The sequence below is a fragment of the Mytilinidion resinicola genome (genome assembly GCF_010093595.1).
Source record: "Mytilinidion resinicola strain CBS 304.34 unplaced genomic scaffold BDZ99scaffold_13, whole genome shotgun sequence".
Lineage (NCBI taxonomy): Eukaryota > Fungi > Ascomycota > Dothideomycetes > Mytilinidiales > Mytilinidiaceae > Mytilinidion > Mytilinidion resinicola.
The window spans coordinates 1,195,387-1,220,570 of record NW_022985449.1 but is presented as its reverse complement, the minus strand read 5'-3'; the positions used below and the strand labels follow the sequence as shown (position 1 = coordinate 1,220,570).

At 45.7% G+C, this 25,184-nt stretch overlaps 5 protein-coding genes across 5 annotated transcripts; 2 read left to right on the top strand and 3 right to left on the bottom strand.

Moving 5' to 3' along the window:
• Positions 1-6: 6 nt before the first annotated feature.
• BDZ99DRAFT_489542 (uncharacterized protein) lies at positions 7-5,960 on the top strand (the record flags this gene model as incomplete). Its single annotated transcript, XM_033722990.1, has 5 exons — positions 7-2,266; positions 2,396-2,543; positions 2,595-5,460; positions 5,516-5,629; positions 5,688-5,960. 5 exons carry the CDS (start codon positions 7-9, stop codon positions 5,958-5,960), a joined length of 5,661 nt encoding a protein of 1,886 aa, XP_033574960.1.
• Positions 5,961-6,967: 1,007 nt separating this feature from the next.
• Positions 6,968-9,087, top strand: BDZ99DRAFT_420719 (uncharacterized protein). The gene is made up of 3 exons (XM_033716930.1): positions 6,968-7,627; positions 7,683-8,140; positions 8,207-9,087. Exons 1-3 carry the CDS (start codon positions 7,240-7,242, stop codon positions 8,849-8,851), a joined length of 1,491 nt encoding a protein of 496 aa, XP_033574959.1. The 5' UTR covers positions 6,968-7,239; the 3' UTR covers positions 8,852-9,087.
• Positions 9,088-9,831: 744 nt separating this feature from the next.
• On the bottom strand, positions 9,832-10,910 carry BDZ99DRAFT_71044 (uncharacterized protein). Its single transcript, XM_033728839.1, has one exon. The coding sequence runs from the start codon at positions 10,533-10,535 to the stop codon at positions 9,939-9,941; it is 597 nt and encodes a 198-aa protein (XP_033574958.1). The 5' UTR covers positions 10,536-10,910; the 3' UTR covers positions 9,832-9,938.
• On the bottom strand, positions 10,666-12,130 carry BDZ99DRAFT_535882 (uncharacterized protein; the record flags this gene model as incomplete). The annotated part of the gene is made up of 5 exons (XM_033726567.1): positions 10,666-10,769; positions 10,840-11,580; positions 11,631-11,660; positions 11,734-11,819; positions 12,015-12,130. The coding sequence occupies 5 exons, from the start codon at positions 12,128-12,130 to the stop codon at positions 10,735-10,737; spliced, it is 1,008 nt and encodes a 335-aa protein (XP_033574957.1). The 3' UTR covers positions 10,666-10,734.
• Positions 12,131-13,467: 1,337 nt separating this feature from the next.
• On the bottom strand, positions 13,468-14,439 carry BDZ99DRAFT_489516 (uncharacterized protein; the record flags this gene model as incomplete). The annotated part of the gene is made up of 3 exons (XM_033722986.1): positions 13,468-13,571; positions 13,610-13,831; positions 13,881-14,439. The coding sequence occupies 3 exons, from the start codon at positions 14,437-14,439 to the stop codon at positions 13,468-13,470; spliced, it is 885 nt and encodes a 294-aa protein (XP_033574956.1).
• Between the last annotated feature and the right edge of the window lie 10,745 nt (positions 14,440-25,184).

The following is a 25,184-nucleotide window of genomic DNA, read 5'->3' as shown; positions in this document are numbered from 1 at the left end:
AGCCAGATGGAATCGGAGAGTGGTGAATCAGAGGGCGGCGTGACGGACAAGGCCCCTTCGCCAGACGAGGTCGAGCTCCAACGTCTTCGTGCGGCGATTGCTGCTAAAATGCTCCAGAAAGAACAGCGCGCACGAATGAGTGCAGCAAACAGCCGCGGTGCCCCGGGGCAGCGCACCAGAGTCTCACCCATCAGAGAGGAGCCGGGGTCGAGCCTATCGCCCACGCTGGAGGCCTCCTTCGCCACCCCGCTGGCCACTGGACACACCTCTTCCACGGCATCGACGGAGTCGACAGAGTCCGCCAAGACCATCCGCGGCAGCGTACCACCGACACCTGGTGTACAACCACTGCGTACACCCTCTTATCCGTTTCCCACCGTGCCCGGCACTCCAAAAACATGGAATTCCGCTTTCCACCAGCCCTTCACTAACCTGTCGCCCACGGTAGGTGCCAACAGTACGAAAGACCAATCTGCGCCACGCGAACGCATATCCCCTTCTGCTTCAAGCACGCCTCTCGCCACCGCAGATACCTTTCTACCTACTAGAGCTTATCGCGCGTACTCAATGGAAGAAGACCCCCGCTATCCTTCTCCGAGCCTATACGATCTGGCCCTACAGCTAGGGTCCGAACCTGGCTTGAAAGCATGGTGGAGTACCGTCATATCAGTCCTAAGGGAATGGTATGGTGTGGAAAGAGCTACGCTTGCGGTACCGGCCGACGCCTCCGACATTGAGAATGTGCCCTGGGGACAGAAGACGAGCTTCAACCAGGCCGGCCAAGCCATGAAACCATCGCACGTATCACCACAGGATTCTAAGTCTACCTCAGAGAGCTATGGGAGTCAGAGTTCCGCGAGTCTGGAGGCCGTACTCAAAGCTCCTTCGGCGCTGTTCCTTCCTACAGGCAGACCCAAGCTAGAAACCCGCCATTCGTTTGCTGGTCACGAGCGCCAACGAAAGGAGCCACCCGCGGAGAAAGCGGCAGGCCCGCCAGCGAGACCGCAGGGACCCATCAGAACTGCGAGTCTGGCTCCACACTCGACGCCGCGAGGAGAACATCCCCTACGCCAAATCACTCCCTCTCCCCTCGATGGATCGCCATTCTTTCAAAGTCCTCCAAACAGAGACCCCTCGTTCAGTGACCCTGAATTCTCTAATCATGGAGGAGACGCAACTACGGAACCCTATGCTATCGTCTTTCCTGTACTGCGTGCTCTGGATCATGAATCGGACCCTCTGATTGATACCGCTGGCATCAATAGAGTCCTAGAGAGGGGTAAGTTGGTGACATTAACCAGGGATTACTCGGTGTCGACACCAAACTCTAGGAAAAACTCTACAGACAATAGCGAAGAGCACGGAAGCAGGACAGCCCCATATCCACCATTCTCTTCTTCGGGAGATTTCCAAAAGGCTATTCTTCGCAGTAAACCTGGCCACGCGGACAACGGTGGAAACAAGCTACTACCACAGTATGAAGAGTACGAGCAGTTCCCTAGCTCGCCATGGGCACAATCACCTGCCCCTTCACCCGCCATCCAAACAGATTCCTCGGACAACCCCTTCTTCGCAGCGGAAACTAATGTTGAGGACGACACTTTTAATCCCACTGAAAACCTGCAAGATTATTCTCGTTTTAGCCAAGTAGAAGCTATTGGCGTTGACAAGGCCAGCACGGTGACGCACATTCCGCTCATACATCCTATACTTTCCCAGACAATGCAACCGCTTGATCCCAATACGCCATCGCAAACCCCTACCATGTCCCGTAGGTCAACTGGCAACATTTTGCAAGACCCACAGCCAGCTCGGAAAGCCCCCATAGCGATCCTTTCGATACTCTCATCCACCGTGCCATATCCTCAGAACCTCACCAATTCACTCAAGCTTCTCGGTCCACATTTAGCAACTTCTTTCTCAAACGCCTGGCAATACACCACTGCACATCAGCAAGCGACTGGGATACGCCATCGTCGGTATGTGTCGGGACACCAGGTGGGGTTTGCACCTATTCATGGCCCAGAAAGTCTGGATGATCTCATGCATTTCGATCTTGACGATGTGGCCGGCTCACAGGCTGGAAGCGTTACAAGCCCGTCAGATTATTCTGGCCGATCAAGACAAAGCCCCGGTGGATCACTTGGGGGAACACCAGGCTGGGATCCATCTGCGGCGGGATTTTCAAGCAAGCATTCTGTCGGAGGTACACCTGGCCATGTCACAGGATCAGAGTTGATCGACAGTTACTTTGACTCCAAGAAACGTGCGGCTTATACTACACCGGGAAAGACACCTGGAGGTCAACCGCCACAGGACCAGATATCGCGGAAAGTCTTAATAGCGGTAGACTCTCGCTCTACTTCAAAGAAAGCGTCTGGCAATATATCGCAAGATGTTGGAGACGATGACATTCCTACACCTAGGAGCGACCCAAAGCCGAAGTCAAGGACCAGTTCATCTGATGTCCAGGACCAAAGCACAACCCAGTCGCAGCAGTCACCTCGCAGGCTTCGCACGCTGTCTTTTCAGCCTCCAAGCACGTCTGACCGCAAGCCTCATTCTCTGCTACACTCATATGGGGCCGACTTCAGCTCTTCTTTCCAGTCCCTTCCTTCTGCAGCAGTTCCTGGAATTCCACAAACGCCTGGGCCGACTTACACACCGGGGCACGCAAGAGCTGGCTCCATCACAGACACTGCTGATCAACCGTCAATGCCACCTCCGTCGGAACGCTTGCTGAGAACCATTATCGATTCTTTGCCGGTACAAATTTTTACAGCACAACCCAGTACTGGAGCAATGACTTGGTTCAACTCGAAGTATATGGTATATCGAGGTGGAGACTCACAGCACGCTCTCAGCGATCCTTATGAGTCAATACACCCCGAAGAACGAGATGCCTATATTGACCAGTGGAACAAGTCTCTTCGGACCGGGCAGCAACTTCAACAGAAGGTTCGTTTGTTGAGGTTTGATGGACAATACCGGTGGTTCTACGTTCGCGTCGCTCCGCTCAAAGATAAGAAGCAGCAAATAGTCCACTGGATCGGAACAAACATGGACTTTCACGAACAGCATCTTGCTGAGGCCAACTCCGCTCGCCAACAAGAGACCGCCGCATCTGAAGCGAAATATCGAGCGCTGGCTAACTCCAGTCCCCAAATTGTCTTTGTTGTAACAAACAAGCGAGGTATTACCTTCTGCAACTCACAATGGCTGTCTTACTCTGGCCAGGAAGAAGCACAGACATTAGGAATTGGTTTCTTGGAACACGTCCATCCCCATGACATTGTTAAGTGTAGACTGCCAGTCATGAATGAAGACGGCTCTGCGCCTGCTAATGTCCCAGTCTCGGTTCCCGTTGAACATGCTCGTGGTTACTCGTCTTCATCGGAAAATTCGTCAGAGACAGACAACACAGTCACTAGCCCTGGTGGACACCCAGCAACTATGGAAATGCCGCAAGCAAAGCTGTCCAAGCTGGCCAGTGAAGGTATCCTGAAGATCACGAAAGACGCCGACGGGCGACCCTCTTACTCAACCGAGGTTCGCCTTCGTTCTAAGGACGGCAATTACCGATGGCATCTTGTTCGAATTTTATTGGAAAACTCGGTCTCCTCAGAACCGCGGGATGAGGAGACTTGGTACGGCACATGCACGGACATCAATGATCACAAATTGCTCGAACAGACTTTGAAAGAGACCATGGATGCCAAGTCAAGATTTCTGAGCAATATGTCCCATGAGATTCGAACCCCGTTGAACGGTATCACCGGGATGGTCAATTTTCTTCTCGACAGCCCCTTAGGCTCTGAGCAAATGGAGCACGTCAATATCATCAGAAACAGCACCGAGGGACTTCGCGATCTCATCAACGACATCCTGGATCTATCAAAGGTTGAAGCTGGCATGATCACCCTCAATGTGGACTGGCTCCATCTGCCGTCACTCATTGAAGAAGTAAACGACCTCACATCGGCGCTAGCTATTGGTAAAGGCTTGGAACTCAATTATCTCGTCGAGGAAGAAGTACCGTCAATGGTCAAGGGCGATCGGTTCCGAATACGTCAAGTACTACTGAACGTTATCGGTAACGCCATCAAGTTCACTCAGAAAGGCGAAGTGTTCGTGAGGTGCCAGCTTTCAGCCGACCAACCTAAGAATGATGATGGCGATGAAATCGTGGTGCAATTTGAGGTGATCGATACTGGCAGCGGCTTCACGAAGAAAGAGGCAGAATTTTTGTTCAAGAGATTTAGCCAGATCGACGCCAGTAGCACTCGACAGCACGGTGGCACTGGACTTGGTCTGGCCATCTCCATGCAGTTGGTCGAACTGCATGGTGGAAAGATGAAGGCTACCAGTGTTCCGGGCGAAGGGTCGAACTTCACGTTCACCATCAATTTCGGATTACCACATGGAGATGATCATCCGCCGCCACCGATCGCAACGCCAGGCACGAGTCTGGTTGCAACACCTGCTCAAACACCGTTACCTCATTCTTCAGCTCATGCGGACACTGTCGCACGGATGCAGCGCTTCGCTGCCGAGTCTCCTGGGCACATCGGGTTTACCGAGTCTCCATCCATCAAGTCCCCTACTCCAAGTCTGCCTTCTTCAGAGCGATCGCGTGACACGCCATCTTTTTCGTCTGGTAGCTCTGACCCGTCGATATATACTAGCAAAACCAGCGTTCGATCAGAGAGATCTTCAGCATCGTCATTCATGCCCGAGTCGTCCATGAAAAACACACCGATTGAGCTTGCTCTACCAGACCGCAGGGGAAGTACAAGTGGACCTAGAGAATCGGATGAGTTTATTGAGACCAACCTTTCCACCGAGACTGTGCGCGCCACACCAATCAATCGAAGTCTTTCTCCACTTGCGAGCACCTTGCAACCGCCAATGTACTCCATCTTGGTCATATGCCCCTTGAAATATAGCCGAGAAGCAACTGTCAAGCACGTCAAGCGAACGCTGCCGAAAGCTGTGCCGCACCAGGTCACCTCCAAGGCAAGCTTAGAAGAGGCGCGCGAACTCATTGGTGGCGAGGACCCAGTCCTCTTTACTCACATTGTCTTGGTGCTGGGGCTCTCGTCGGACGTCATTGATTTTATGAATCTGGTCTTCAAGTCGTCCGCCCGCGCATCTACTTCGATGATCATAATCTCCGATACCATGCAGAAGCGTGAGATTATGAAAGATGCGCCAAACTACGATTATGAGGAGCTCATACGGGATCGACGACTTCGATTCATCTATAAGCCTCTGAAGCCGTCGAAGTTCGCTGTCATCTTTGATCCTCAGAAAGAGCGCGATTTGAGTACAGATCGAAACCAGGACAGTGCACAGCAAGTAGCGGTTACCCAGAAGCTGGTATTTGAGGACCTGAAAAACAGATTGGGCAACAAGGGATTTAGAGTTCTTCTTGTGGAAGACAACTTCATCAACCAAACTGTATGAAAACTCTCAAGGCTCAATTTTCCCAAAAGAAAGGCTAACAACGTCGTAGGTAATATTGAAGTTCTTGTCCAAGGTCTCCGTGACAAGCGAAACAGTCGTCGATGGCGTCCAATGTACAGAAAGCGTTTTCTCCAAGCCCCACGGGTACTATTCAATCATTCTTGTAAGTCGTCTACCACTGCTAGCCCAGTTTGAGCCACGAAGCTCACATAACATTACAGTGCGATCTCCATATGCCCAACAAAGACGGCTATCAAGCTTGCAAGGAAATCCGACGCTGGGAGCACAAGATGAACTATTCGCATCTCCCGATCATCGCTCTATCGGCAAACGTCCTCGGTGACGTCTACTCCAAGTGCGTCGAGGCTGGCTTCAACTCGTACGTCACTAAACCGGTTGAGTTCAAAGAACTCTCACTTGTCTTGACCAAATTTTTGGATCCGGAGGAGAAGGGGAAGCCGCATGAATTTATGGTGCCCAAATTGCATAAATAGTGGTGGGCCGCTGCCGCTGTTTCTACATACATATCCAGTTAATGCCGGTTCCTATTTCTACATTTTCATTTTGCATACTGGTTCTTGGGGTCCTGGACGGAGCCCGGTTTCTGCATCAGCGGTTCGGCGCATACATTTCGGTCTTCCTTTTGCACAGCGGGGCCTGGCATGGCGTTTTTCTCGAGTGGCATTGAGTGAAGAAAAAACCATGTGGTTGAATGGAGGCTATGTGCTCGTCTGTTCGGCTACTGCCTCTTCTCCTCCTACAACTTCTCCTGTTCTTCCTAATACAACTTCCTTCACTTCTCTTCAAACAACAAATTTAGGTCTTACGCCTTAAATACTCTTGCTCGAGGCATCTTCGAAAGCGTAGGCCTTGGCCGTGGTCGTTTGTTTTTCACGGTTTTGTCTTTAGTTTGGGCAGAGGATGGATTACGTAATGTCCGGGATGGACTTGAAGCATGAACTGCGTCTTTTACCCTGAGAACGGGATGGATGGATAATGACAAAGTGGGTTGGCGGTGTTGTTTGGCGTTTCTTTGTCGGAGAAGGATGGCAAATGGTGAAGATACTGCTCATAGTGGATGTGGAGGGAGTGGAGAGGCAGACTGATGAGGAGAAAGTGTAATATAGGGGACTATTTCTACTTGCTTGCCTGGCAGTAGGTAGGCAAGCATGCGACGAACATACATGATACCATTAAGGCGGCCTGCTAACTAGTCGTGATACAATTGGTTGCCTTATTGAGATTTCGGGCACCTTGTCGTGGCTGGCATTCGACAATTAGTAGATGACACGACGAATAGTGAGAATAGCATCAATACGGTATACTACAATAATTAAGTCTAACGTACGTGGGTACAAATGTTCACTGAACGTGAATTAAGTGATATCAGTCAGTTATCACCTTGGCTTGCCCAACGCAGTTAGGTGCACGCGACCCGCTGATGACGATCACTACTTGCAGCACCGCCCGCCCACCTCGCACCTTGGAACTCAACGCTGCGCCTTGCCGCAGCAGACACAACCCGTAATACATTCTGAACATCCCCTCCGTTTCTTCTATCTCTCGCTTTCCACGTCCTTTGAGAGCTGTCTGGACAGCAGACTGTCGCGCCATCACACCAGGCGCCAAACTTCCTAAACTGGGACCAGTTTCACCATTCGCCGCATACACGACCCGTCTTCACCGCGACCTCCTTGAGACCTGACTCTTCAACCTCAATAATAGAATCCATAATATCCTCCCAGCGAGTCCTCTACTCACACCGCCGCCTTAATGCGTAGCCTCATTCGGGCCCTCGCCGCCCTCCCCATCTCCACCTCCCTCACGACCCTCCTACTACTCACCTCACTTCCCCTCTCGACCGCCGCGGACCTCGTAATCGATGTCACGAAACCCGCAACTTGTACACGGAAATCTCAGGCCGGTGACAAGATCGCCGTAAATTACCGCGGAACCCTCACCGATGGTACCCCGTTCGACAACTCCTACGATCGCGGTTCACCGTTTACGTTTACGCTGGGGGCTGGGCAGGTGATCAAAGGGTGGGATCAGGGATTGCTGGACATGTGTATTGGGGAGGGGAGGAAGTTAACAATTCCGCCGGAGCTGGGGTACGGGCATAGTGGTGCGGGGGGTGTTATTGGGCCGGATGCTGTATTGGGTGAGTCCTGATATCTCGACTGGGGAGATTTGGACACGAACTAATAGTTTGGCAGTTTTCGAAACAGAGCTTATGGGAATCAAAGGTGTGAAGGCTGAGACCCCATCGCCTTCTTCAGCAGCTTCTGGGACAGCGACGGAAGCCGTACCTGAACCGACATCTACTGGCTCTGAAAAGGGCCCTAAAGACGACGAGGGCGACGATGATAATGGCGAATGCCATCTCCTGGGTCCCTTTGCGCTGATTATCCAAGGCGCGCTGGGCTTGCTCGCTATCTCGGTCCTTGTGTATAAAAGATGGCGCGAGACGCCCCGCCGCCCGCTGAAGATCTGGTTCTTCGATGCATCGAAGCAAGTCTTTGGCTCAGTATTGCTACATATTGCGAACCTGTTCATGTCGATGCTTTCGTCGGGGAGCTTTGATGTTGCGGCGGCAGCGAAGAACGCTGTGCAGGATGATGGAGGAAAGAAGCCTAATCCGTGCTCGTTCTATTTGTTGAACATCGCAGTTGATGTGAGTATACCGTCTTTACACCCTCTTGATGTAGAAAGCGACTCAAGTTAACACAATGTCTACCAGACCACCCTCGGCATCCCCATCCTGGTCATACTCCTCCGCATTCTCCACATCGCCTTCTCCTACACCCCCCTCGCCAAACCCCCATCGTCCCTCCGCTCCGGCAACTACGGCAACCCACCCCGCGCAACATGGTGGCTCAAGCAATCCTTCATCTACTTTTTCGGCCTCCTCGGCATGAAACTCTGCGTTTTCGTCCTCTTCCTGCTCCTCCCCTGGATCGCGTGGGTCGGCGACTGGGCACTGCGTTGGACCGAAGGAAACAAGCGCCTTCAAGTAGCATTCGTGATGCTCGTGTTCCCTCTGATTATGAATGCGATGCAGTACTGGATTATCGACGGCTTCATTAAAGATGATAAGCGGAATACGGCTGCGGAAAACGAGGCTGAGGAAGGGGAGGGTCATGCGGAGATTGTCAGGAGAGGAAGCGAGGACGACGCGTTTACGATTGAGGACGACTCTGAGGACGAGAGCGATGAGGAGGCTGGGTTGGTGAAGAAGAGCAACGCGGCGTCGTTGAAAGAGGCGAATCCGACGGCTGTGCCTATTAGGAAGGAGTACGATCCCGAGCGTGATGGGGTGGGGAGCTCGGGGAGTGATCGGAGTGCATTAACGGGAGAGGCGGCGAGGAAGGAGGTTGGTAAATAGGACGTCTGCCATCGGGGTCTGGTTGTAAAGGCGTTTCTAAGTCCTACATAATGGATGGGTGTTTGGGTTGGGCTGGACTGGACTGGCGCTTTTGCGCATATCTATCGAGGCTACTGATAGACGTATATATGGTTGTCTGGGCTGTATGATAGCGGTGTGAGGTTATGGGTATCGATTGTTACTACTTGCAATTTCGCGTATAGACCTCTTCATATACCCACGAACCAACTCTCGTTTCTAAGGGAAGTATTGTGTTGAAGCTTGGATGCATCAGGATCGCCTAGAAGTCCCGGCGCGGTCTCGGTTCATCAAAAGTGCGATACTTTTGAGTGCTTGGAGGGGCCCAAGACTTGCCTATCCAGATCTCGGGACGACGATGTGACTCACTTAAGATAGATCGCTCGCCCAACTACCTCCTAGCAGCTCGGTGGAGTCCACCTTGTTGAGCTCTTTGACAAGCCCGGTAATCAAAAGGCTTGTAGTGTCTTTACATCGGCAAGCCCTCCACTGCCACATTGTAGAGGTATTTACCAACATGTGCATTCCTCGTTGGCTGAGTGCGATCCGCTGGGATGTCATTCGAAAAGCTCGGATAAGCAGCATGACGGCGGCGAATCTGTGAACCCAGGATCAGATAGAGTGCATCAGAGGATTAAGCGACTCCTACAAAAGTACGTTGGAAATCAAAGACCTGGACAGACTTGGGTCTCATGTACTGAAACAGCGCTTGGCCGACTTCTTCGCAGTAGCAGTCGATGATTCTTTGACGGTCAGTGAGGTCGGAATAGCTCATTCGAGTCTCCATCTCGACGACGGCGATGCCGTCGCGCTCAAAGGTCAACTCGTGTTCTATCCCTCAAAAATCATGAATGGGAATGTTCTCTATTTTCTCTTTGGCATGGTTACCTTTGTACCTTTGTAAGCTGTACATAAACAGCAGACTTGAGAACCCCAGTAGATATATTCCGGTGAATCAATAACTTTCGATTGAGCGGAATGAATTATAAGTTATTTTACGCTAATGTCGATAATGTCTTGATCGCATTCAAGCCAACTACGTTTTGTCCCGATATGTAACATGCAATGCTCACAAGACTCTCTTAACTGTTTGCACATCCAATGCAAAGAACGCCATGGTGACAAACATCAGAGGCAAAGAGGCAGCAAAGAATATCCATAAGGGAATAATACCAGTCCCCAGCTCCTTGAAGTTCATACTAAAGAAACCAGCCGTAAACGTGAACGGGAGGTACACAAAGGCGACGAGTGTGAGCTTCGTGACCAACTTCGCCTGCTGGATGGCGCGTTGCGACTCTGCGAGCATGCTTTCATTACTGATGACTGTCATTCTTTGAGTGCACTTCTCATGAAGTGATTGTGCTTGCGAGTGTAGGTTTTGGAATAGACTGTACACTTCAGCCACGGCGTGATCGGCTACGCCTCTTTGATCGGTCGATATGGTGATAGTAGGCCGACGACCGTTTTGGAGGATTTTGTTCTGGTCGCTCGTCAACTGAAGCATATACGAAGCGTTGCTTAGCTGATCTTGTAGGATGTCCCGAAAGTATAGCTCATTACTGAGCGATAGGCGGTTCGTTTCGGTCATTATTTTCTCTTTCATGACATTCAGAAGCTGCTTCTGAGAAAATGCAGGTAGTCTGAACACGTCCGTCCGACAAGACATGGAAGCGGTTTGATTCTGCAAGCGACCAATCTAGACCACGACCGTAGCCTTCCGGGAAGACGGCGAGATTTTGCGTATTCCTTCCTTTCTTCAGCCCAGTGGTACTCTCATTTATACTGCGGGATTTTAACGCACACCTCGGTCTGTAATGAACGATTGGGAGAATCGTGATTGGCAATGGTTCCGCGCCACCCCCGAGCTATGGAAATCGCGGCCCCTGGGTGAGGTCGTTTCCTGCATGTGTACAAGCGATGAGTATAGTCATCAGCAAATCTATCGATTATGGTCGTAATAGAGATCATACCCATCCAAGTTTTTCCAACGTCGAAAATGGAGATCACGATCTCCTGTTCAATGACGCAGTGCCATTCATCTAGCACACGAAAATTCCGCACAGTCGAGTCCCCTGGCTTCAGAGCCCAGTTTCCCCTTAATTCTGTCTGGTACCTCTGGAGATCGCTGGCTGCCTTCCCGCGCAAGGCGTCTACCTCCTCCTGAGATGATCGATATCGGTAGTTCTTAGATCCGATGGTAAAGAACTTGAAGCGAAATATGTTACTCACTAGAGAAGGAGCGGAGTCGAAATAATAGTCGCTCCCTGGTCCTGCATGGTACCTGAGAAACCAGCGAAATAGCTCGGGATCGACGTAACAAAAAGCGCCAATACTTGAAAGCCAACTCTGTGAAGGATGGCCCCGTAGGAATAGCACTTGTGGATGCGATATTTCGATATTACTTCTCAATGCCTCTATGCACGACTCCGGATCAGCAAATCCCTCGGACCCTCCCCGGTTCTTATTGCTGTCCGACAGCGAATGCTTGTCTGACAGAGATTGCTTGTCCGACGAAGCTTGCTGGCCCAGCTGGCTCGGACTGATGAGCCAAGCGAAATCGCTGGGCGCATCGTTTGCAGTGTTTGGTTCAGTGTTTGATTTCTGCTCAAGAAACCGTTTTAGCGTATCATAAATCTCTCCAGGATATGACGTCTCGGCGCTGGATTGCTGGGAATGGTGCGCGATAGCTTTGATGTATTCATCGGTTGTGCCTAGCTCGTGGTCAGGCTCATCATCGGGACATCTGAGGCTGAAGACTTACATCTGGATGTGTACGAGATCGGTTTGCTTTCTGGTATGGTAGGAGTAGTGCTGCTATTGCTTTTGGATCGAAGAGGAGGATGCTGCAGACTTCTGGAGCTCACCTTCTGTGCAGTTCACCGGTGACGACCCGGAAGCGTGGATGGACGTAGAAGGGCGTACATCGGCACGGACGGTTGCATAAGGGTGTCTTGGCCGGGTTTCATTCAAGCCATGACGCGCGTTAGTGGTGGCTTGTTCGCGCCTCGTAGCTCAGGCGGCAGGATTTTGTGCATGCAGCCGGGCGCTTAAACTGATCCTCATTGATAGATTGATAAGATTCCGCGGGTTAGTTAGTGTCGTATCTGACCGTCTGCCTCCCCCCTTCATTGCCATAGCATCGCACCGTCCCGGAGGCCGCATACGAAAGTCATGTCCTCGACCGCTCACATCTCTGTCTTGTTTTTCTTCTCGCTTCAGCCTGCTGTGCAGTTCCATGAAAGCTGATCGCATAAGGCGCATACCTAGGCCTTCAAAGCGGGGTCACATGCTTCGTGTAAGGCTGAACTGTACTAAGCGACTGATAACTCTACACATTTTGCAAGGAGTGATGCAAGCCACTCGAGCATTCGTGGTTGCGATAATAGTACTTCTTCGATACGCTCAAAACTGTAAGAAGAGGCTCTAAAGCTGGGTGAGCATTATGCCCCATTAACTAATCAGCAACGGGAACTCGCCCGCAAAGATGCAAGAATCAGCAAGCTCAAAGGAAATCAGCGAGATGAACAGCACTCTAGAGGAAATGAGCGACTGGCTTGACAAATTAGGAAGTAATATGAAAACAGGAGCGAAGAAGCTAAAGAGAGAATGCGCGTGTAGGGAGAGCGACGGAGACGAACGAGCAGCACCAACCGAAAATAGAAAGAAACCTACCTAAGATAGAAAGGAGGAAACAGTTAATAGGACGCTCTTTTGATACTGGGCTGTTTAATAGAGCGAAGTACGTTGAATTCACCGCTTGGCCCCTACGTTACCTTTGTCATCCTACCCAGCCCTACCCATAATGCGGGCTTAGTTTCCGGTCATGTGTAACTTGCTTGTGTCGAGGTCGCGCCGCTCTCAGTTGAGCGTTCGTATGAAATTGCATTGCGGAAGGTCACCTTTACTTTTTCGTCCTTGAGCTCGACGGTAATGAGCTGGCGACTTCATCACCGGCGGAGGGTATTATTTTGTCCTGAGCAGGAGTGGGTGGTTTCATGCTGATCCTTGCCCGCCAAACATTCCGCAACCGTAGTTGCTCTAAAGCTCCTTCTAGAGGCCGAGATAGTTCGGGCATATTCTAAATATACTGGTACAGATCGGAAGCGTCTCTTAGTTGTGCCCGGAGATATCATCAAGGTCTACGCATACATTAACGAGGCAACTATCGTCGGATTCAATACGCGAACCAATGTAGGAGGTTGATTTCCCATTGACCTTGCAAAGGAGATTGAACCACAACTTCATGAGAGGCCGAAATCTTTATTTGCGAATCCGGCAGCACGTATGGAAGTCCATCCTCTCCAGGGTATACGACTGGACAATACGTTAGTGTCTAATTGGGAAAAGGATCAGGGTTGCGCTTACGGCTGCAATTAAAGTACTCTCGCTATGGGCAAGTTCAATACTAGGTACTGTTTCAGGAAAGTTAAGCGGGATAAAAAAACCTGAAGACTTTTATGGTTTTTCTACCTCATCAACTAATCCATCTCCAAGTGGGAGAACAGAGCAGTAGTTCCCTAGCCCTAGTGCTTTAATCTCGTCCTCTGTAACTCCCACCAACGATGTGAACGTGGATAGTATTTATCCGTGTCCGAATCTCAAACATCTGCAGCACCAGTACTTCGAACGCAGTCAATACAAATGCTAGCCTCCCTTTTCAGAGCGTCCAGCTTTCCGAGAAGCGTTTCGCTATAGCGTAGGGCTCATGATAGTAGTTCCTATAAGAGCTCTTATCGGGACAATATTTCCTTTCCATGTCCTCAGTGGACACTTGTGTCATTTTTGTGATGACTTCTGCTATAGGAACTTTAAGCATCTTGATTGGCATATACTCGACCAGGAGGAGCCCATATTTTTCACTGCGGGTGTTACCCCAGCCACATTTACAGTTGCCCCTCTTTCCCCTAATCAATAGCTGGCAAAGTTCTGCTCGCAATTTCGTTCTTCGTTCCTCTAACAGGTCTAGGAGAGTTAGTGATAATTAACTAAACTTGTTGGGATTACTGCATACAAAATATTCTCAACGGTATAATTTGACTAGTAAACTCATCGTCTAAGAAGTCCAAGTAAGACCCGTCGTAATGGAGTATTAGCGTTAGGATATTTGCCATAAACAGGTCCGTGTTGTCAAATAGGAAGACTGCTGCCAAAAGATGCCCCATTTCCACTCTTTCCGCGCTGGCTTGCGGCTTTAGCCACTCTAAGCTGGCAAATTTAAGGGCAATTACAAGTTCGTATTTGTCGACCTCGATGGCGATTTGAAGGACCTCTTTGGCCGGTAGGTGCTGTGGTACCAGGTCATTACGATGATGGATAACGTAACAGATGGTTCGCATCGCATCGGCATCATCTTCCGGTAGTGGAACTTCCGTTGGCGATTCTCTGGAAAGTCTCTGACCCTCACTCCAGTTCGGCCCGAACATGGCGCCAAAGACTTGAGATGCAGACCGAAGGCATTGGGAGTGGACTCTCAGTCTTACGTCGTCTCCTCCAACTATCAGAACAACATCCCCGTCTGGGACGATGTCTGTAACACAATCTGGCTTGCTGTTATGCTTTGCTGTATCCATATTCCCACATCAATTGTTGGTAAACGCGACGGGTTCTTTGCGCTCCGCCTGTTCCTGTCTCGAGCGTCGCCTGTGTGAACGGTACAGCGTAGAGTGAGGGACGTTGCTAGAGTTTGATAGGGAATGTTCTGGGCTCCGTGGGATAGCAGGGCATTAGCCGGATCCATTTCACAAATGACGGTGGTGTTGGTACGAGCTGCGCTAGCCAGGCTTCTTACAAGTAGAGGACACTTCGCGGACTTCCATCAACACTTCTAGAATCTTACTGTAATGTATTTTCATGTAAATAACAAGATATCTAATAAACCAATGAACGGGAGGTAAAGCATAACGTAAGCGGGATCGATAACTATGTCTTAGCACTACGGACGGATGTACCTGCACCCTTCGGCGAAACTCCCGGACTGTTAGTCGTTGAGGGCTGAATGTTGACGAGGCACGGTGCAGTATTCATTTTCGATGTGACTTTCGATCTACGGCTCCGAAATTCGTAGAACTTCCGATATACATGCACTCTCCGTGCGACAAGAGAACCGACCAAGAAAACGACGAAGCTGGAAGTATTTTCTTGTTGCAATTGAGCATTGGCTACAAAATAAAGAATTTTTTTGAAATCCATGTTTTTGAAATCCCAAAATTGTTGCACCTAGAAGTACTGCGGCAATCTCCGGCACGGCGGGTTTTCAGCCACGCCGAGAGGGAGGGTACGCTGGCGATTCAAATACGCCAGCGTTATGCGACCCATACTGGCTCCCTTTAGGCGCTGGCGCTCACTTTACGCTGGCGAGATGAGGAACGCAGGTGCTGAATCAGCACGTGAGCTTTGCGAACTCCAGGAGTTCGCAAATGGGCAAACTCGGCGTCACGTGAGGACCAGTTCCACCCCAGAACATAGACTCCGTGTAACCCTTACATCTCTCTCGAATGGGAAGATGAGGTGTGGTGATGATGCCGCACTCATGCTTGATCCAAACCTATCAGTCAGGTATGTCTTGGCACTCCGCAAATGCCTCCATTAGCACGTGATGCACTCTAGCGGACCCCTGAACATTCTTCTGATCTACATTCATCGAATGCCACCCTTCGAAGATGGGTCAAGCTACCTTGCATATTCTCGCCTGTCGTGTTGCCGGAATTATCGATCGGGAATCGTCCTGTGTCCAATTGGGACAAGCGTCGCCAAGTGTTTACTGTACTTCACCTCATCCCTCTTCGACACGACCTGCGAGCTTCCATGCCCACTCAAGCCGAGAATCAGCGCCGGCGAGCCCAGTCGCAGAGAGACAAGGCCAATCACCGACGTGAGGTACAGCAATTAGAAGCCAGAGCTTTTACTCGTGTGCTTCAACGAGCTTTGGATACTTCTCGGACACCACTATCTAGGATATAACCAGCCCATGCGCAGATATAGCTCAAATATGTTACACTACGAGAATGCTAGCTGACACACGAAATAGCCTTCCAAGATAGAGACCTATTAAGGCAGATTCATGGACTCAATGGCAAGGTAAATAATTTAGTCTCCTACGCAGCTATGACTAAGTCGGTTTCTAGAATGTTCAATGAAGAAAAGTACTCCGACGTTGTTATTTTTGTCCATGGTGTTAAGCTTTATGCTTATAAACTCGTCCTCTGCCTACGAAGCCCATGCTTTGAGAATGCTTTTAAGGAATAATTCGCTAAGGGCAATACTAACGTCATTGAATTTGATTAAGATAGCGGGAGTGCTTATTGGAAAGTCTTTGAATACCTTTACACCGGTGCCTACTTAGATAGCTTCACCGTCGCCAAGTTAGAAGGTGAGTGAGTGGGCTTCAGCAACCTTTAAAGATGCTAATATTGTTAGAGAACCCAGCATTGCTAAAAGACCTTTAAGTCTATACGCTGGCAGATATGTTCTTTTTGGCAAGTCTTAAGAAACTTGCCTTAGAGAGGTTCCAGCAGAAAGTCGAAGAACATTAGAGGAGCGATAAATTTCCGGAATGCATCTAAGAAGTCTACGGCTCCACGTATGAGCGTGACGCGACGGTTCGAGCTATTGTAGTAGAAGTTGCAGCTCGGAATGTGCAGGAATTAAGTAGAAAGAAGGATTTCCAAGACCTCGTCCGCAAAGGGGATGATTTTGCGGTTGACTACATGGAGCGTCTGGAAGAAGAGGTCTGCTGGCGGAACACGGCCATCCGTGCCGTCATACGATAGATCTATTTCTGGCTCTCTCTCTGGACGCTGGCGTTGACCTTCCGCTGGCGATTCCAATGTGCCAGCGTTATATGAATAGATTAGGACGCCGCATGCCTTAGCAGCTAGAGAGGCTTCCATGAATGTCTGGGAGCGCCGAGCCTTATGTTGGCGAAGGAAGGCTATGGATCGGTATAAGTTACCAATACAAATTAAATAAGGGCTGGTATAGATGCGTACCTCATATTAGTACTAGTGTGTTGGAACGGAGAATTAGGGCTAGTACGAGATGCGTACCATTACAAAGTGAGGAGCCCGTTTGGGCTCCTCTTCCCCTTTCGTACTGGTAGACTCTCAGTAATGGTACGAATAATGCACTTCTCATAATGGTCTAACATTCGTACTGGTCCCTTATATGCACCTTCGTAATGGTACAAACTTTGGAATGGGACGCAGCCCGTACTGGTCCCTATTTTGGTTCTTCGTAATGGTACGCCCTTTGGAACGGTACGGATATCGTACCAATCCCTGTTGAGCAAGTGATTGTGTCTGCTTTTTTCATTGTCTGGCTATGGATGGGCGGGGTGCCTCATATATGTATCATTCTCACCCCTTGTCACATCGTTTCAGCCACCATTAACCGTGACATTCAACACTCCCACTCGATGGCTATCTTCACTAGGAAGAGTGCTAGCGACAATTTGTCACGGCTCTGACAGACCCCGTTAAAACCTTCAAAAAACCTTGAAGGCAAAAAGAGAAGGAAAGGGTGCCTGTGTTCTGCCTCCGCTCGAAGCTGATAGTTCGTGCGGATCACTCGATACCTAGCCCTCTCCGAAACCATTCAAATCTGTCTCGTGCAAGAGGCTTGGTAAATCCATCGGCGATTTGTGCTGTAGTTGGAACATACTTCAGTTCAACTGTTCCAGCGTCTTGAACCTCTCCTTGCCACTTGCGCTGGATTTCCATATGCTTCGTGCGTGAGTGGTACTGTGGGTTCGAGGATAGAGCGATGGCTTCCTAGTTGTCGCCACATATAATTGTTGCAGCTTTTCCTTGGCCCATGTTCAGCTTATTAAGGAGTCTTCTTAACTAAATCGCCTCCTTGGTCGCTTATATCTGTCCTATAAATTCTGCTTCACAGGTTAATAGAGCGACGACGCTCTGGCGCTTGGACTGCCAGCTAATTGCTCCGCTCCCGATATTGAACAGGTATCCAGCTATTAATCATCTTATATTGCAACATCCAGCCTAGTCTGCGTCTGTAAAACCCTTTAACATCTAGAGGTAACCTTTATATATAAGTCTAAGATCCCTTATACCTTTAAGGTACCGCAGGATGCGTTAAGTAAGCTTTATATATTATGGCCCAGGATTTGCTAGATGCCGGCTTACTATAGAAACTGCATATATAATATCTCCTCTAGTTCTAAGCATAATATATATTAGAGATCCTATAATATATTAGTATTCCGCTTTTTAATTTAGAGGGCAGTTATATTCTAGGATATTCTCTAATAGTAGTAAGGTTTCTATCGGCGTGCTAATAGGAGGGCAGTTGTTAATTCCGAACTAATAAATAACCTTATTAATATAAGCTTCTTAACTTAGGTATAGTATCCTATTCTAACAGTTTTACTAGATAGATATCCTAAGGTAGTAGCTATATAGTCTAAGGTCCGTTATTTAGAAACGGTTTCTTAGGCCTTTTTTAATCCTTTTAATTTCTGTAATACTTAGTTTAATAATTAGAAGGTTATTAATATACACCGCGATGTATATATTGCTTTATATAAAGATTCTAAGGTTAGCGTTAATTAGTTTAAAGCTAAGACTATATAAAAAGTTTATAAGGGTCTAATACTAGATATAAGGAGCTTACTTTAGGCTATAGAGTGCTTTCCGGAGTTTATAGACCCTTAGTATACCGTCCGCTATATAGTATAGCTGTTCGACGTAGATCTTATAGTCTATATCACCGTATAGAAAGGCTGTCTTAATGTCTATTTATTCGATCTTAAGGCCTAGGGCGGCCGCGATTGCGAATAGAGCCTTATAGCTTATTAGCTTAATAATAAAGGCGAACGTTTCGTTATAGTCGACGCCCTCTTCTTAAGTAAAGCCCTTAACCTGGCAGCCAGTTAGAATACTCCTACGCACGTCTATCTACGCGTTTTAGCTGTATAGGGTTTACTTTTTAGCTGGACAGGGTTTACCTGTTATTTTGTTACCGTTGCTGCCTATAACCCCTAGTTTCTCTTTACTATATAGCTATTTATTAGCACCTTAATACAACTTATACTTTCCTTACTAATCCTTTACCCTTCCTACGCTAGCTGCTATAACTACCTATCTGCTTTTATAGCGGATAACTTCTCTATACGGTCCTTACTTAAGCTTAAAAACCTATTTACCGCTAAGAACCTATCGATTTCTAGAAGGGTTAATAAGCTCCTATATTTTGTTCTATTTAAGCGAGTTAGCTTCTTCGAGTATTGCCCTTTTCTATTTAGGCTAGCTCGTGTTGTTTTTTACTTAGTAAACAGTTTTTAGTTTAAAGGGTTCCGTTTCTTCCGCAGCTACTATTAAGAATATTAGGAGTATATTGCTTTTAGGTATATTTATTAGCGCAAGTTCTTCTGCGCTATTATCGGATATATTTAATACGGCCTACAGGATACGGATTTTAAGTTTAGGGTAATATTCTAAGGCTTTTTACCTTACTCTATAAACTAGGCGATTAAGCTAAAGTTTTAGATATTATTGCTATTTTTCTAAGGCTTAGTTATATAGAGCGTTATCCTATTGCTAGCTGCTATTAAGTAGTAGATTATCTTTTTCTAGAGTATCTAAAAATAACCCGAAAGTATTATTACTTTTAAAAGGCGATAAGGTCCTATCTCCCTGCTTAGTAACTAACTGCAAGTTATTATTACTTAATTAGAACAGTGCTCCCTCTTCTAAGTTATTATTATTTAGTCGAAATAGCATTTATAAGTCTTTATTACTTATTTAAGGTAATATTTGCGGGTTCTTAGTACCCGCCCGAGGTAGTATTTACAAGTCCTTAGTACCCGCACGAGGTAATATTTACAAGTCCTTATTACTTATTTTAGAAAAGGCTTACTTTAGTACTGCTATAGATGCGTAATATCTAGAGGCTAGTATAGATACTTGCTATATACTTACTAACGGTTGGTTTAGTAGCCCTACTATTTTACTTCCCTCTATAGCAGCAGCCGTTGCCTTAGGTAAGCTATATTATTTAGCTCCTATATTTTATATAATCTATATAGAGGGAGTTATAAGGGCTTTTTAGAATTTAGTATTTAAAGTCCTAATAATCCTTCTATTTTCTAGTAGAATATAGTAGTTAGTATTTCCTTTATAGCCTAGTAAAATATATAGCCTTATTCGCGGTTTAGTTAGCTTTTTCCTTTACTTTAGTAGGATTAGGTATTCCCCCTTTAACCTAATTACTTTTAGTTATAATAAATTAGGCTTCTTACTATACTATACCTAATACGGTGTTATCTAAAGCTTTAATAAGGGCGATTAGTTAGAAAGGTATACTGCTGTTTAAGCTATCTCTAGCTAGAACTTTAATAGCAGCTTTGCGTGTGCTAGTATAGGTCCGACTTAATTATATATTGTTTTATAGGCTCTTTTAGCTATACTATTCTACTAGTACTAGTCTACACCTATAACCTTAGCTTAAATTAATTAAGAAAAAAGAATAAACTTTATTTCTTCTCCTACTTACTTAGTAATCTAATTAAGCTGTATTTATCTACACTTTTATTTAGGGCGCTTATTATAGTTAAGAAAAAAGCGTAGCGATTTAATAATAAATCCCTATTATTATAGTATAGGGATAACTTTAATCTAGCCGGTCGAGTTATTAATAATAGTTAGCTAGTAGCAACTACTATTAAAACCCTTATTAAATAGTCCTGCAACGTCTATATAAAGGAGTTCTATTAGATATTCTCCCTTATAACCTAAGCAGTTGTATAGCTTTTCGGTTATTTACCCCTAAAGGCACGGATTATATAGTTTTTACAGCTCTATATTTTAAATACTATAGGCTTGCTTTTTAAGCTATTATAAGTTTATATTGCTTAGGTAAGCTAGTTAGTTATGCTAAAGGGTTAACTATAGGCTAATATAGTAGGCTGGAAAAAAGAGGTTTATTTATAGGTCGAGTGCATAAATACTATAGTATTTGCTTACGGTGTATAAGCTCTTCTTACTTAACTTATTGCAGATACTTGCGCCCTTACTTAAGAACTTAACTTTAGCCCCGTGTTTAAGTAACTAGAGTATAGATATAAGGCTTGCGTACGCGGATAGGATAAAGAGGATATTATTAAAAATAAGCTATTTTCTTCTACCCTATATATTGCATAGTATATTTATTATACCTACTCCTAAAGGAGATATAAATATATTAACGCTCTAAAGTACGGGCCTATAGTATATACCTATTTAAATAAACTTTAAGGCGTTGTTATATATATACTAGGCACAGCTACTATTAATAATTTAGGCGTTGCGGATTAGAAGCGTTTTTATAGTTATTATTGCAAGGGTATAGGTAAGTACAGCGCAATTACTTCTAACGCCTTTTCTAAATACTGTATTAATATCTTCTTCTATAGCCTTTATTACTATAAAGGTGGGCTTTTTTAGGTCTTTTAGGCTACCCGTATTATTATTCTTATTATTAGTAGAGTGCTGTCTTTTTAACAGTTTGTAACTGTTAGCTTATAAGCCCTATACCCTTACCTTATATCCCTTTTTATCTTTCCCTTAGCTTTTTAGCCTTAGATTTTTCTTAAAGTATTTGGTTTTAATATAGTAGGGCTTTTAGCAGAAGAAGTAGTAGGAAATATTATTAATCTTAATTTAGTATATAGTTCTATTAGATAACAGAATAAGGTTTTTCTGGCTAGGCCCCTAAATTAGAGTAAAAGTAGGGAGCGCCTATATATTACTTAATTGTTTTCCTAGCTACCTCTTCCTATATTCTTCCTTAATTACCTTGCCTTTAATATAGTTAAATATAGGTGCAGCCTTAATAATATACCTGTTTACGTCTCTATTATTAATAAGGTCTATCTGCCTAAAGATATAATTACGGAAGCCTTTATATTTAGCGCCCAGCGCGTGTATAAAGAAAAATATGCGCTTAATTTCTAAAGTAATATAATTAGGGTTAAGGAGAAGTTTCTTAGTATAAATCCTTCTAATCTCGGCTTTTAGAGCCTAAGTACTCCTATATTTTTTTTATATAAGGGATATATACTGCTGCTATAGGTTAATATATATCTCTAAACCTTCTAGTTTAAAGTTCTTTTTAACTGCCTATAAAAGAAATTAAACTTAATAGATTTTAAAAGTATTAATCCGTTGCGCGGTATTATATATTAGCTTTGCTGCAATTATTGCCGTATAGAACTTATAGCGGTGCTGCTATTATTATGTATTTTTTTCTTTTATAGGTGGAGTTGCTCCGTTTTCGGCAATAGTAGATATTTAGATAAATTTGTTAACCTTTTAGTTCTACCTAAACTAGTTACTAGCGTTGTCTAATATTAGAATAGTATTATAGAATATATTTAGGCCGAATTGCTTAAACTTTATAATATTAGTTATAGTAAAATTAGGTGCTCTTCTGCGCTAAAAAACTCTAATTTATTACTAAGCGGGCTTAGGGCAATAGAGGTGGCGTAGTTAGATGCAGTGGTGGAGCGTGCCTCTAGGCTAAAAAGCTTAAGGCTTAAAGCTTTACTTAGTTTACTTAAGATAATAGAAAGGCTGTAATTAGATAAGCCTGGCGTAGGTAAATAGAAAGGGGGCTTATAGTTTCTATCTAGTGCCTTATATAGCTTAAAGTGTTTTTTGCACGCCCTAGAGAAGTAGGGAAATTATCGGCAGTTAACCGGGTATTATAACCTAATTCCCTGGAAACTTATAGGTCTATTTAGTCGGAGGTTATAACGCGTAATATTATTGTTATTAGTAATATATTTCTTCCTAGCCTTAAAAGATAGGGCGTCTAGTTCTTGTTTAAACCGGGAGTGCTTAATAGCCCTAGTGCAGGAGGATATAATTAACGCGCGGCGTATACGCTCCTTAAGAGGTAGGCGAAAAAATGCAATTTTAACTGCGCTAACCGATGTTAACAGGAAAAGCGTGCTTTAAATCTAACCCTAAGTCCACTTACGGTCTAGCCGAAAATAAGAAATGTTATTTACTTCTTTTTTTATCTAGCAGTAGGTTTTATTTCGCTGTTTCTTTTATAGTAGTTGCGGTTTAAGAAAGTTAATTCGCGATTTTATTATTAGAGTTAATATCTTTCCCGACCTTTTTTTATATTCTCGGTGTTATTTTATATATATAACGTAGAGCGCATATTATAGGGTTAATTCTGCCTCTTCTATTTTAGTATAGTTTTAATTCGCCTATTACAGGGGTTATTACTATAATATCTACCCCTATTATATTTATAGTGTTTGTGATTTCGTCGGATAAAGGGTAATCCGTTTTGTTCCGAGTTCTTATTAGACTGTTTCGCAGATATTAACTTTATTGCTTATAAAATTATTACTTGCTGCGGAAGCTTAGCTATAGGTATATATCTCTTAAAACCTAAATCGTGCGAGCCGGGCTTATAACCTGTTAAGCAAGTAATTATATCTGCTTTTTTTATTGTCTAGCTATAAATAGGCGGGGTGCCTTATATATATATTATTCTTACCCCTTATTATATCGTTTTAGCCACTATTAACCGTGATATTTAACAATCCCTATAGCCTAACCTTATAATAGTACGCATCTCGTACTAGCTCTAATTCTGCGAATTTGTACCGGTATATAAGTTGTACTAATCCCTATAACGTTTATTAAAATAGATAAATATTCTTATATTAATTAAGCTTCGGATAGGGCAGAGTAGGTTGTATATATGTAGTCCCAGCCACTATAATATTCTCCACCAGCTATCCTAATATTCAACACAGCTACCGTGATATTCAACAACGTTAACTTTATAATAGTACGTATCTCGTACTAGTCTTAATTCTGCCGAATTCGTACTAATCCCCGTGGCGCCAACTTTGGGGTGGTACGCATCTCGTACAGATTCTGCCAGTAAGTTGTATCCATTTCAGAGGGTCCTAAGAAAGGTGGTTCGTGTTCGTTAAGGAACGTTAGTGGCAGTCCTAGTTCTTCGATGGTTCTAGAACTAAGGTGCTGACCTGCGTGGCAAACTTGCGCACTACCCTAGAAATATCGTTGGTGATAACTTCCTAGCATCGTAATAGGACTATATAGCTTTTTATTAGGCCCTTTATAGACTTGAAAAGTAATAGACGATTAACGGTGGTACTGGAATTCTGTCGCGTTATTAAGGTGTCCTCCGCGAAAATCAGACGATAAGACGGCCATGCTGGTGTTATTTTTAGGTAGAAGGGGTCTTAAACGTTAAGCAGTAGTTGTAGAGCCTATTTTATATAGAATTATCAAAATATTAACATGTATAAAGATTTTGGGTCGCTTAGAACTCTAAGTAACGTCCCTTCCTCCGTGCCGGAAAACCCATCGTGCCGGAAAATATAAGGGGTACTTTAACTTTAAGCAACTTCAACTCTCTGCACGTGCTAACATCTATTATAATTGTATATAAGTTATAAAATATAGCTACTCTTACGCCTTTTAGACTTCTTCTACCTAATAAAATACGTTTGTAACATTACTATTGCGCATGCTTTATAATAAGCCTTCTTTTACAGCATAACAGTATTCCTTTGCTAGAGCGCCACTATTAAGCTCTTACCACTCTAAGCACTTATAAAAAGATCTCATCAAAGCCTGAAACCCTTATTCCAATAATAGGAAGTTATTATCAGCTTTGCGCCTACCATCGCGCGCAAATTCATTCAAGGTCGCCACCCCAGTTGGTACCTCCGATCAAAGCAATTGCTAATCCTGGCTAGTGCGGAACAGCCCCTGCACTCACGTTATCAATCATTACCGTGTGTAATTTTACTTGTGGTGGGCTGCAGGGCATGTGGCTATGCGGTCTTGGCAAGCAAGCCAATCCCCGCACTGCGGCCTCGCAATCCAACTCACCCCCTCGGCCGAACTTCTGGTCAGCTCCACTGAGAACAACTACAGAATCGCCACCTTACACTCCTATAGCAAGTGCGGGTCGGCCGCCCTCCCTGCTTGCGAGTTAATAGTAATATGCATTCTCACTTGCATGTTGCCTCTAACCTGTCCAGTACAAAAAGTACGTTGGTGACGGTTGCCCCATGGCCATGTGCCAAAAGTGCTCAAGACTCATCTCAGGCAACAGTCTTGGCAGTGAGCTTACCCAGAATATTCAGACGCCGTGCTAGAACAGCTATCTATGCGACAACAGAGTGGTGCCATTGTTGCTTAATCTGCGATGTTCTGTAAAACTTCCCGTATAGTTTGTTCATCTCTTAGTTGGCCCGGCTGACCAAGCACCCACAATACAGGTAGACAGAGCTTATATGCTGGTGATACCTCATAATTTG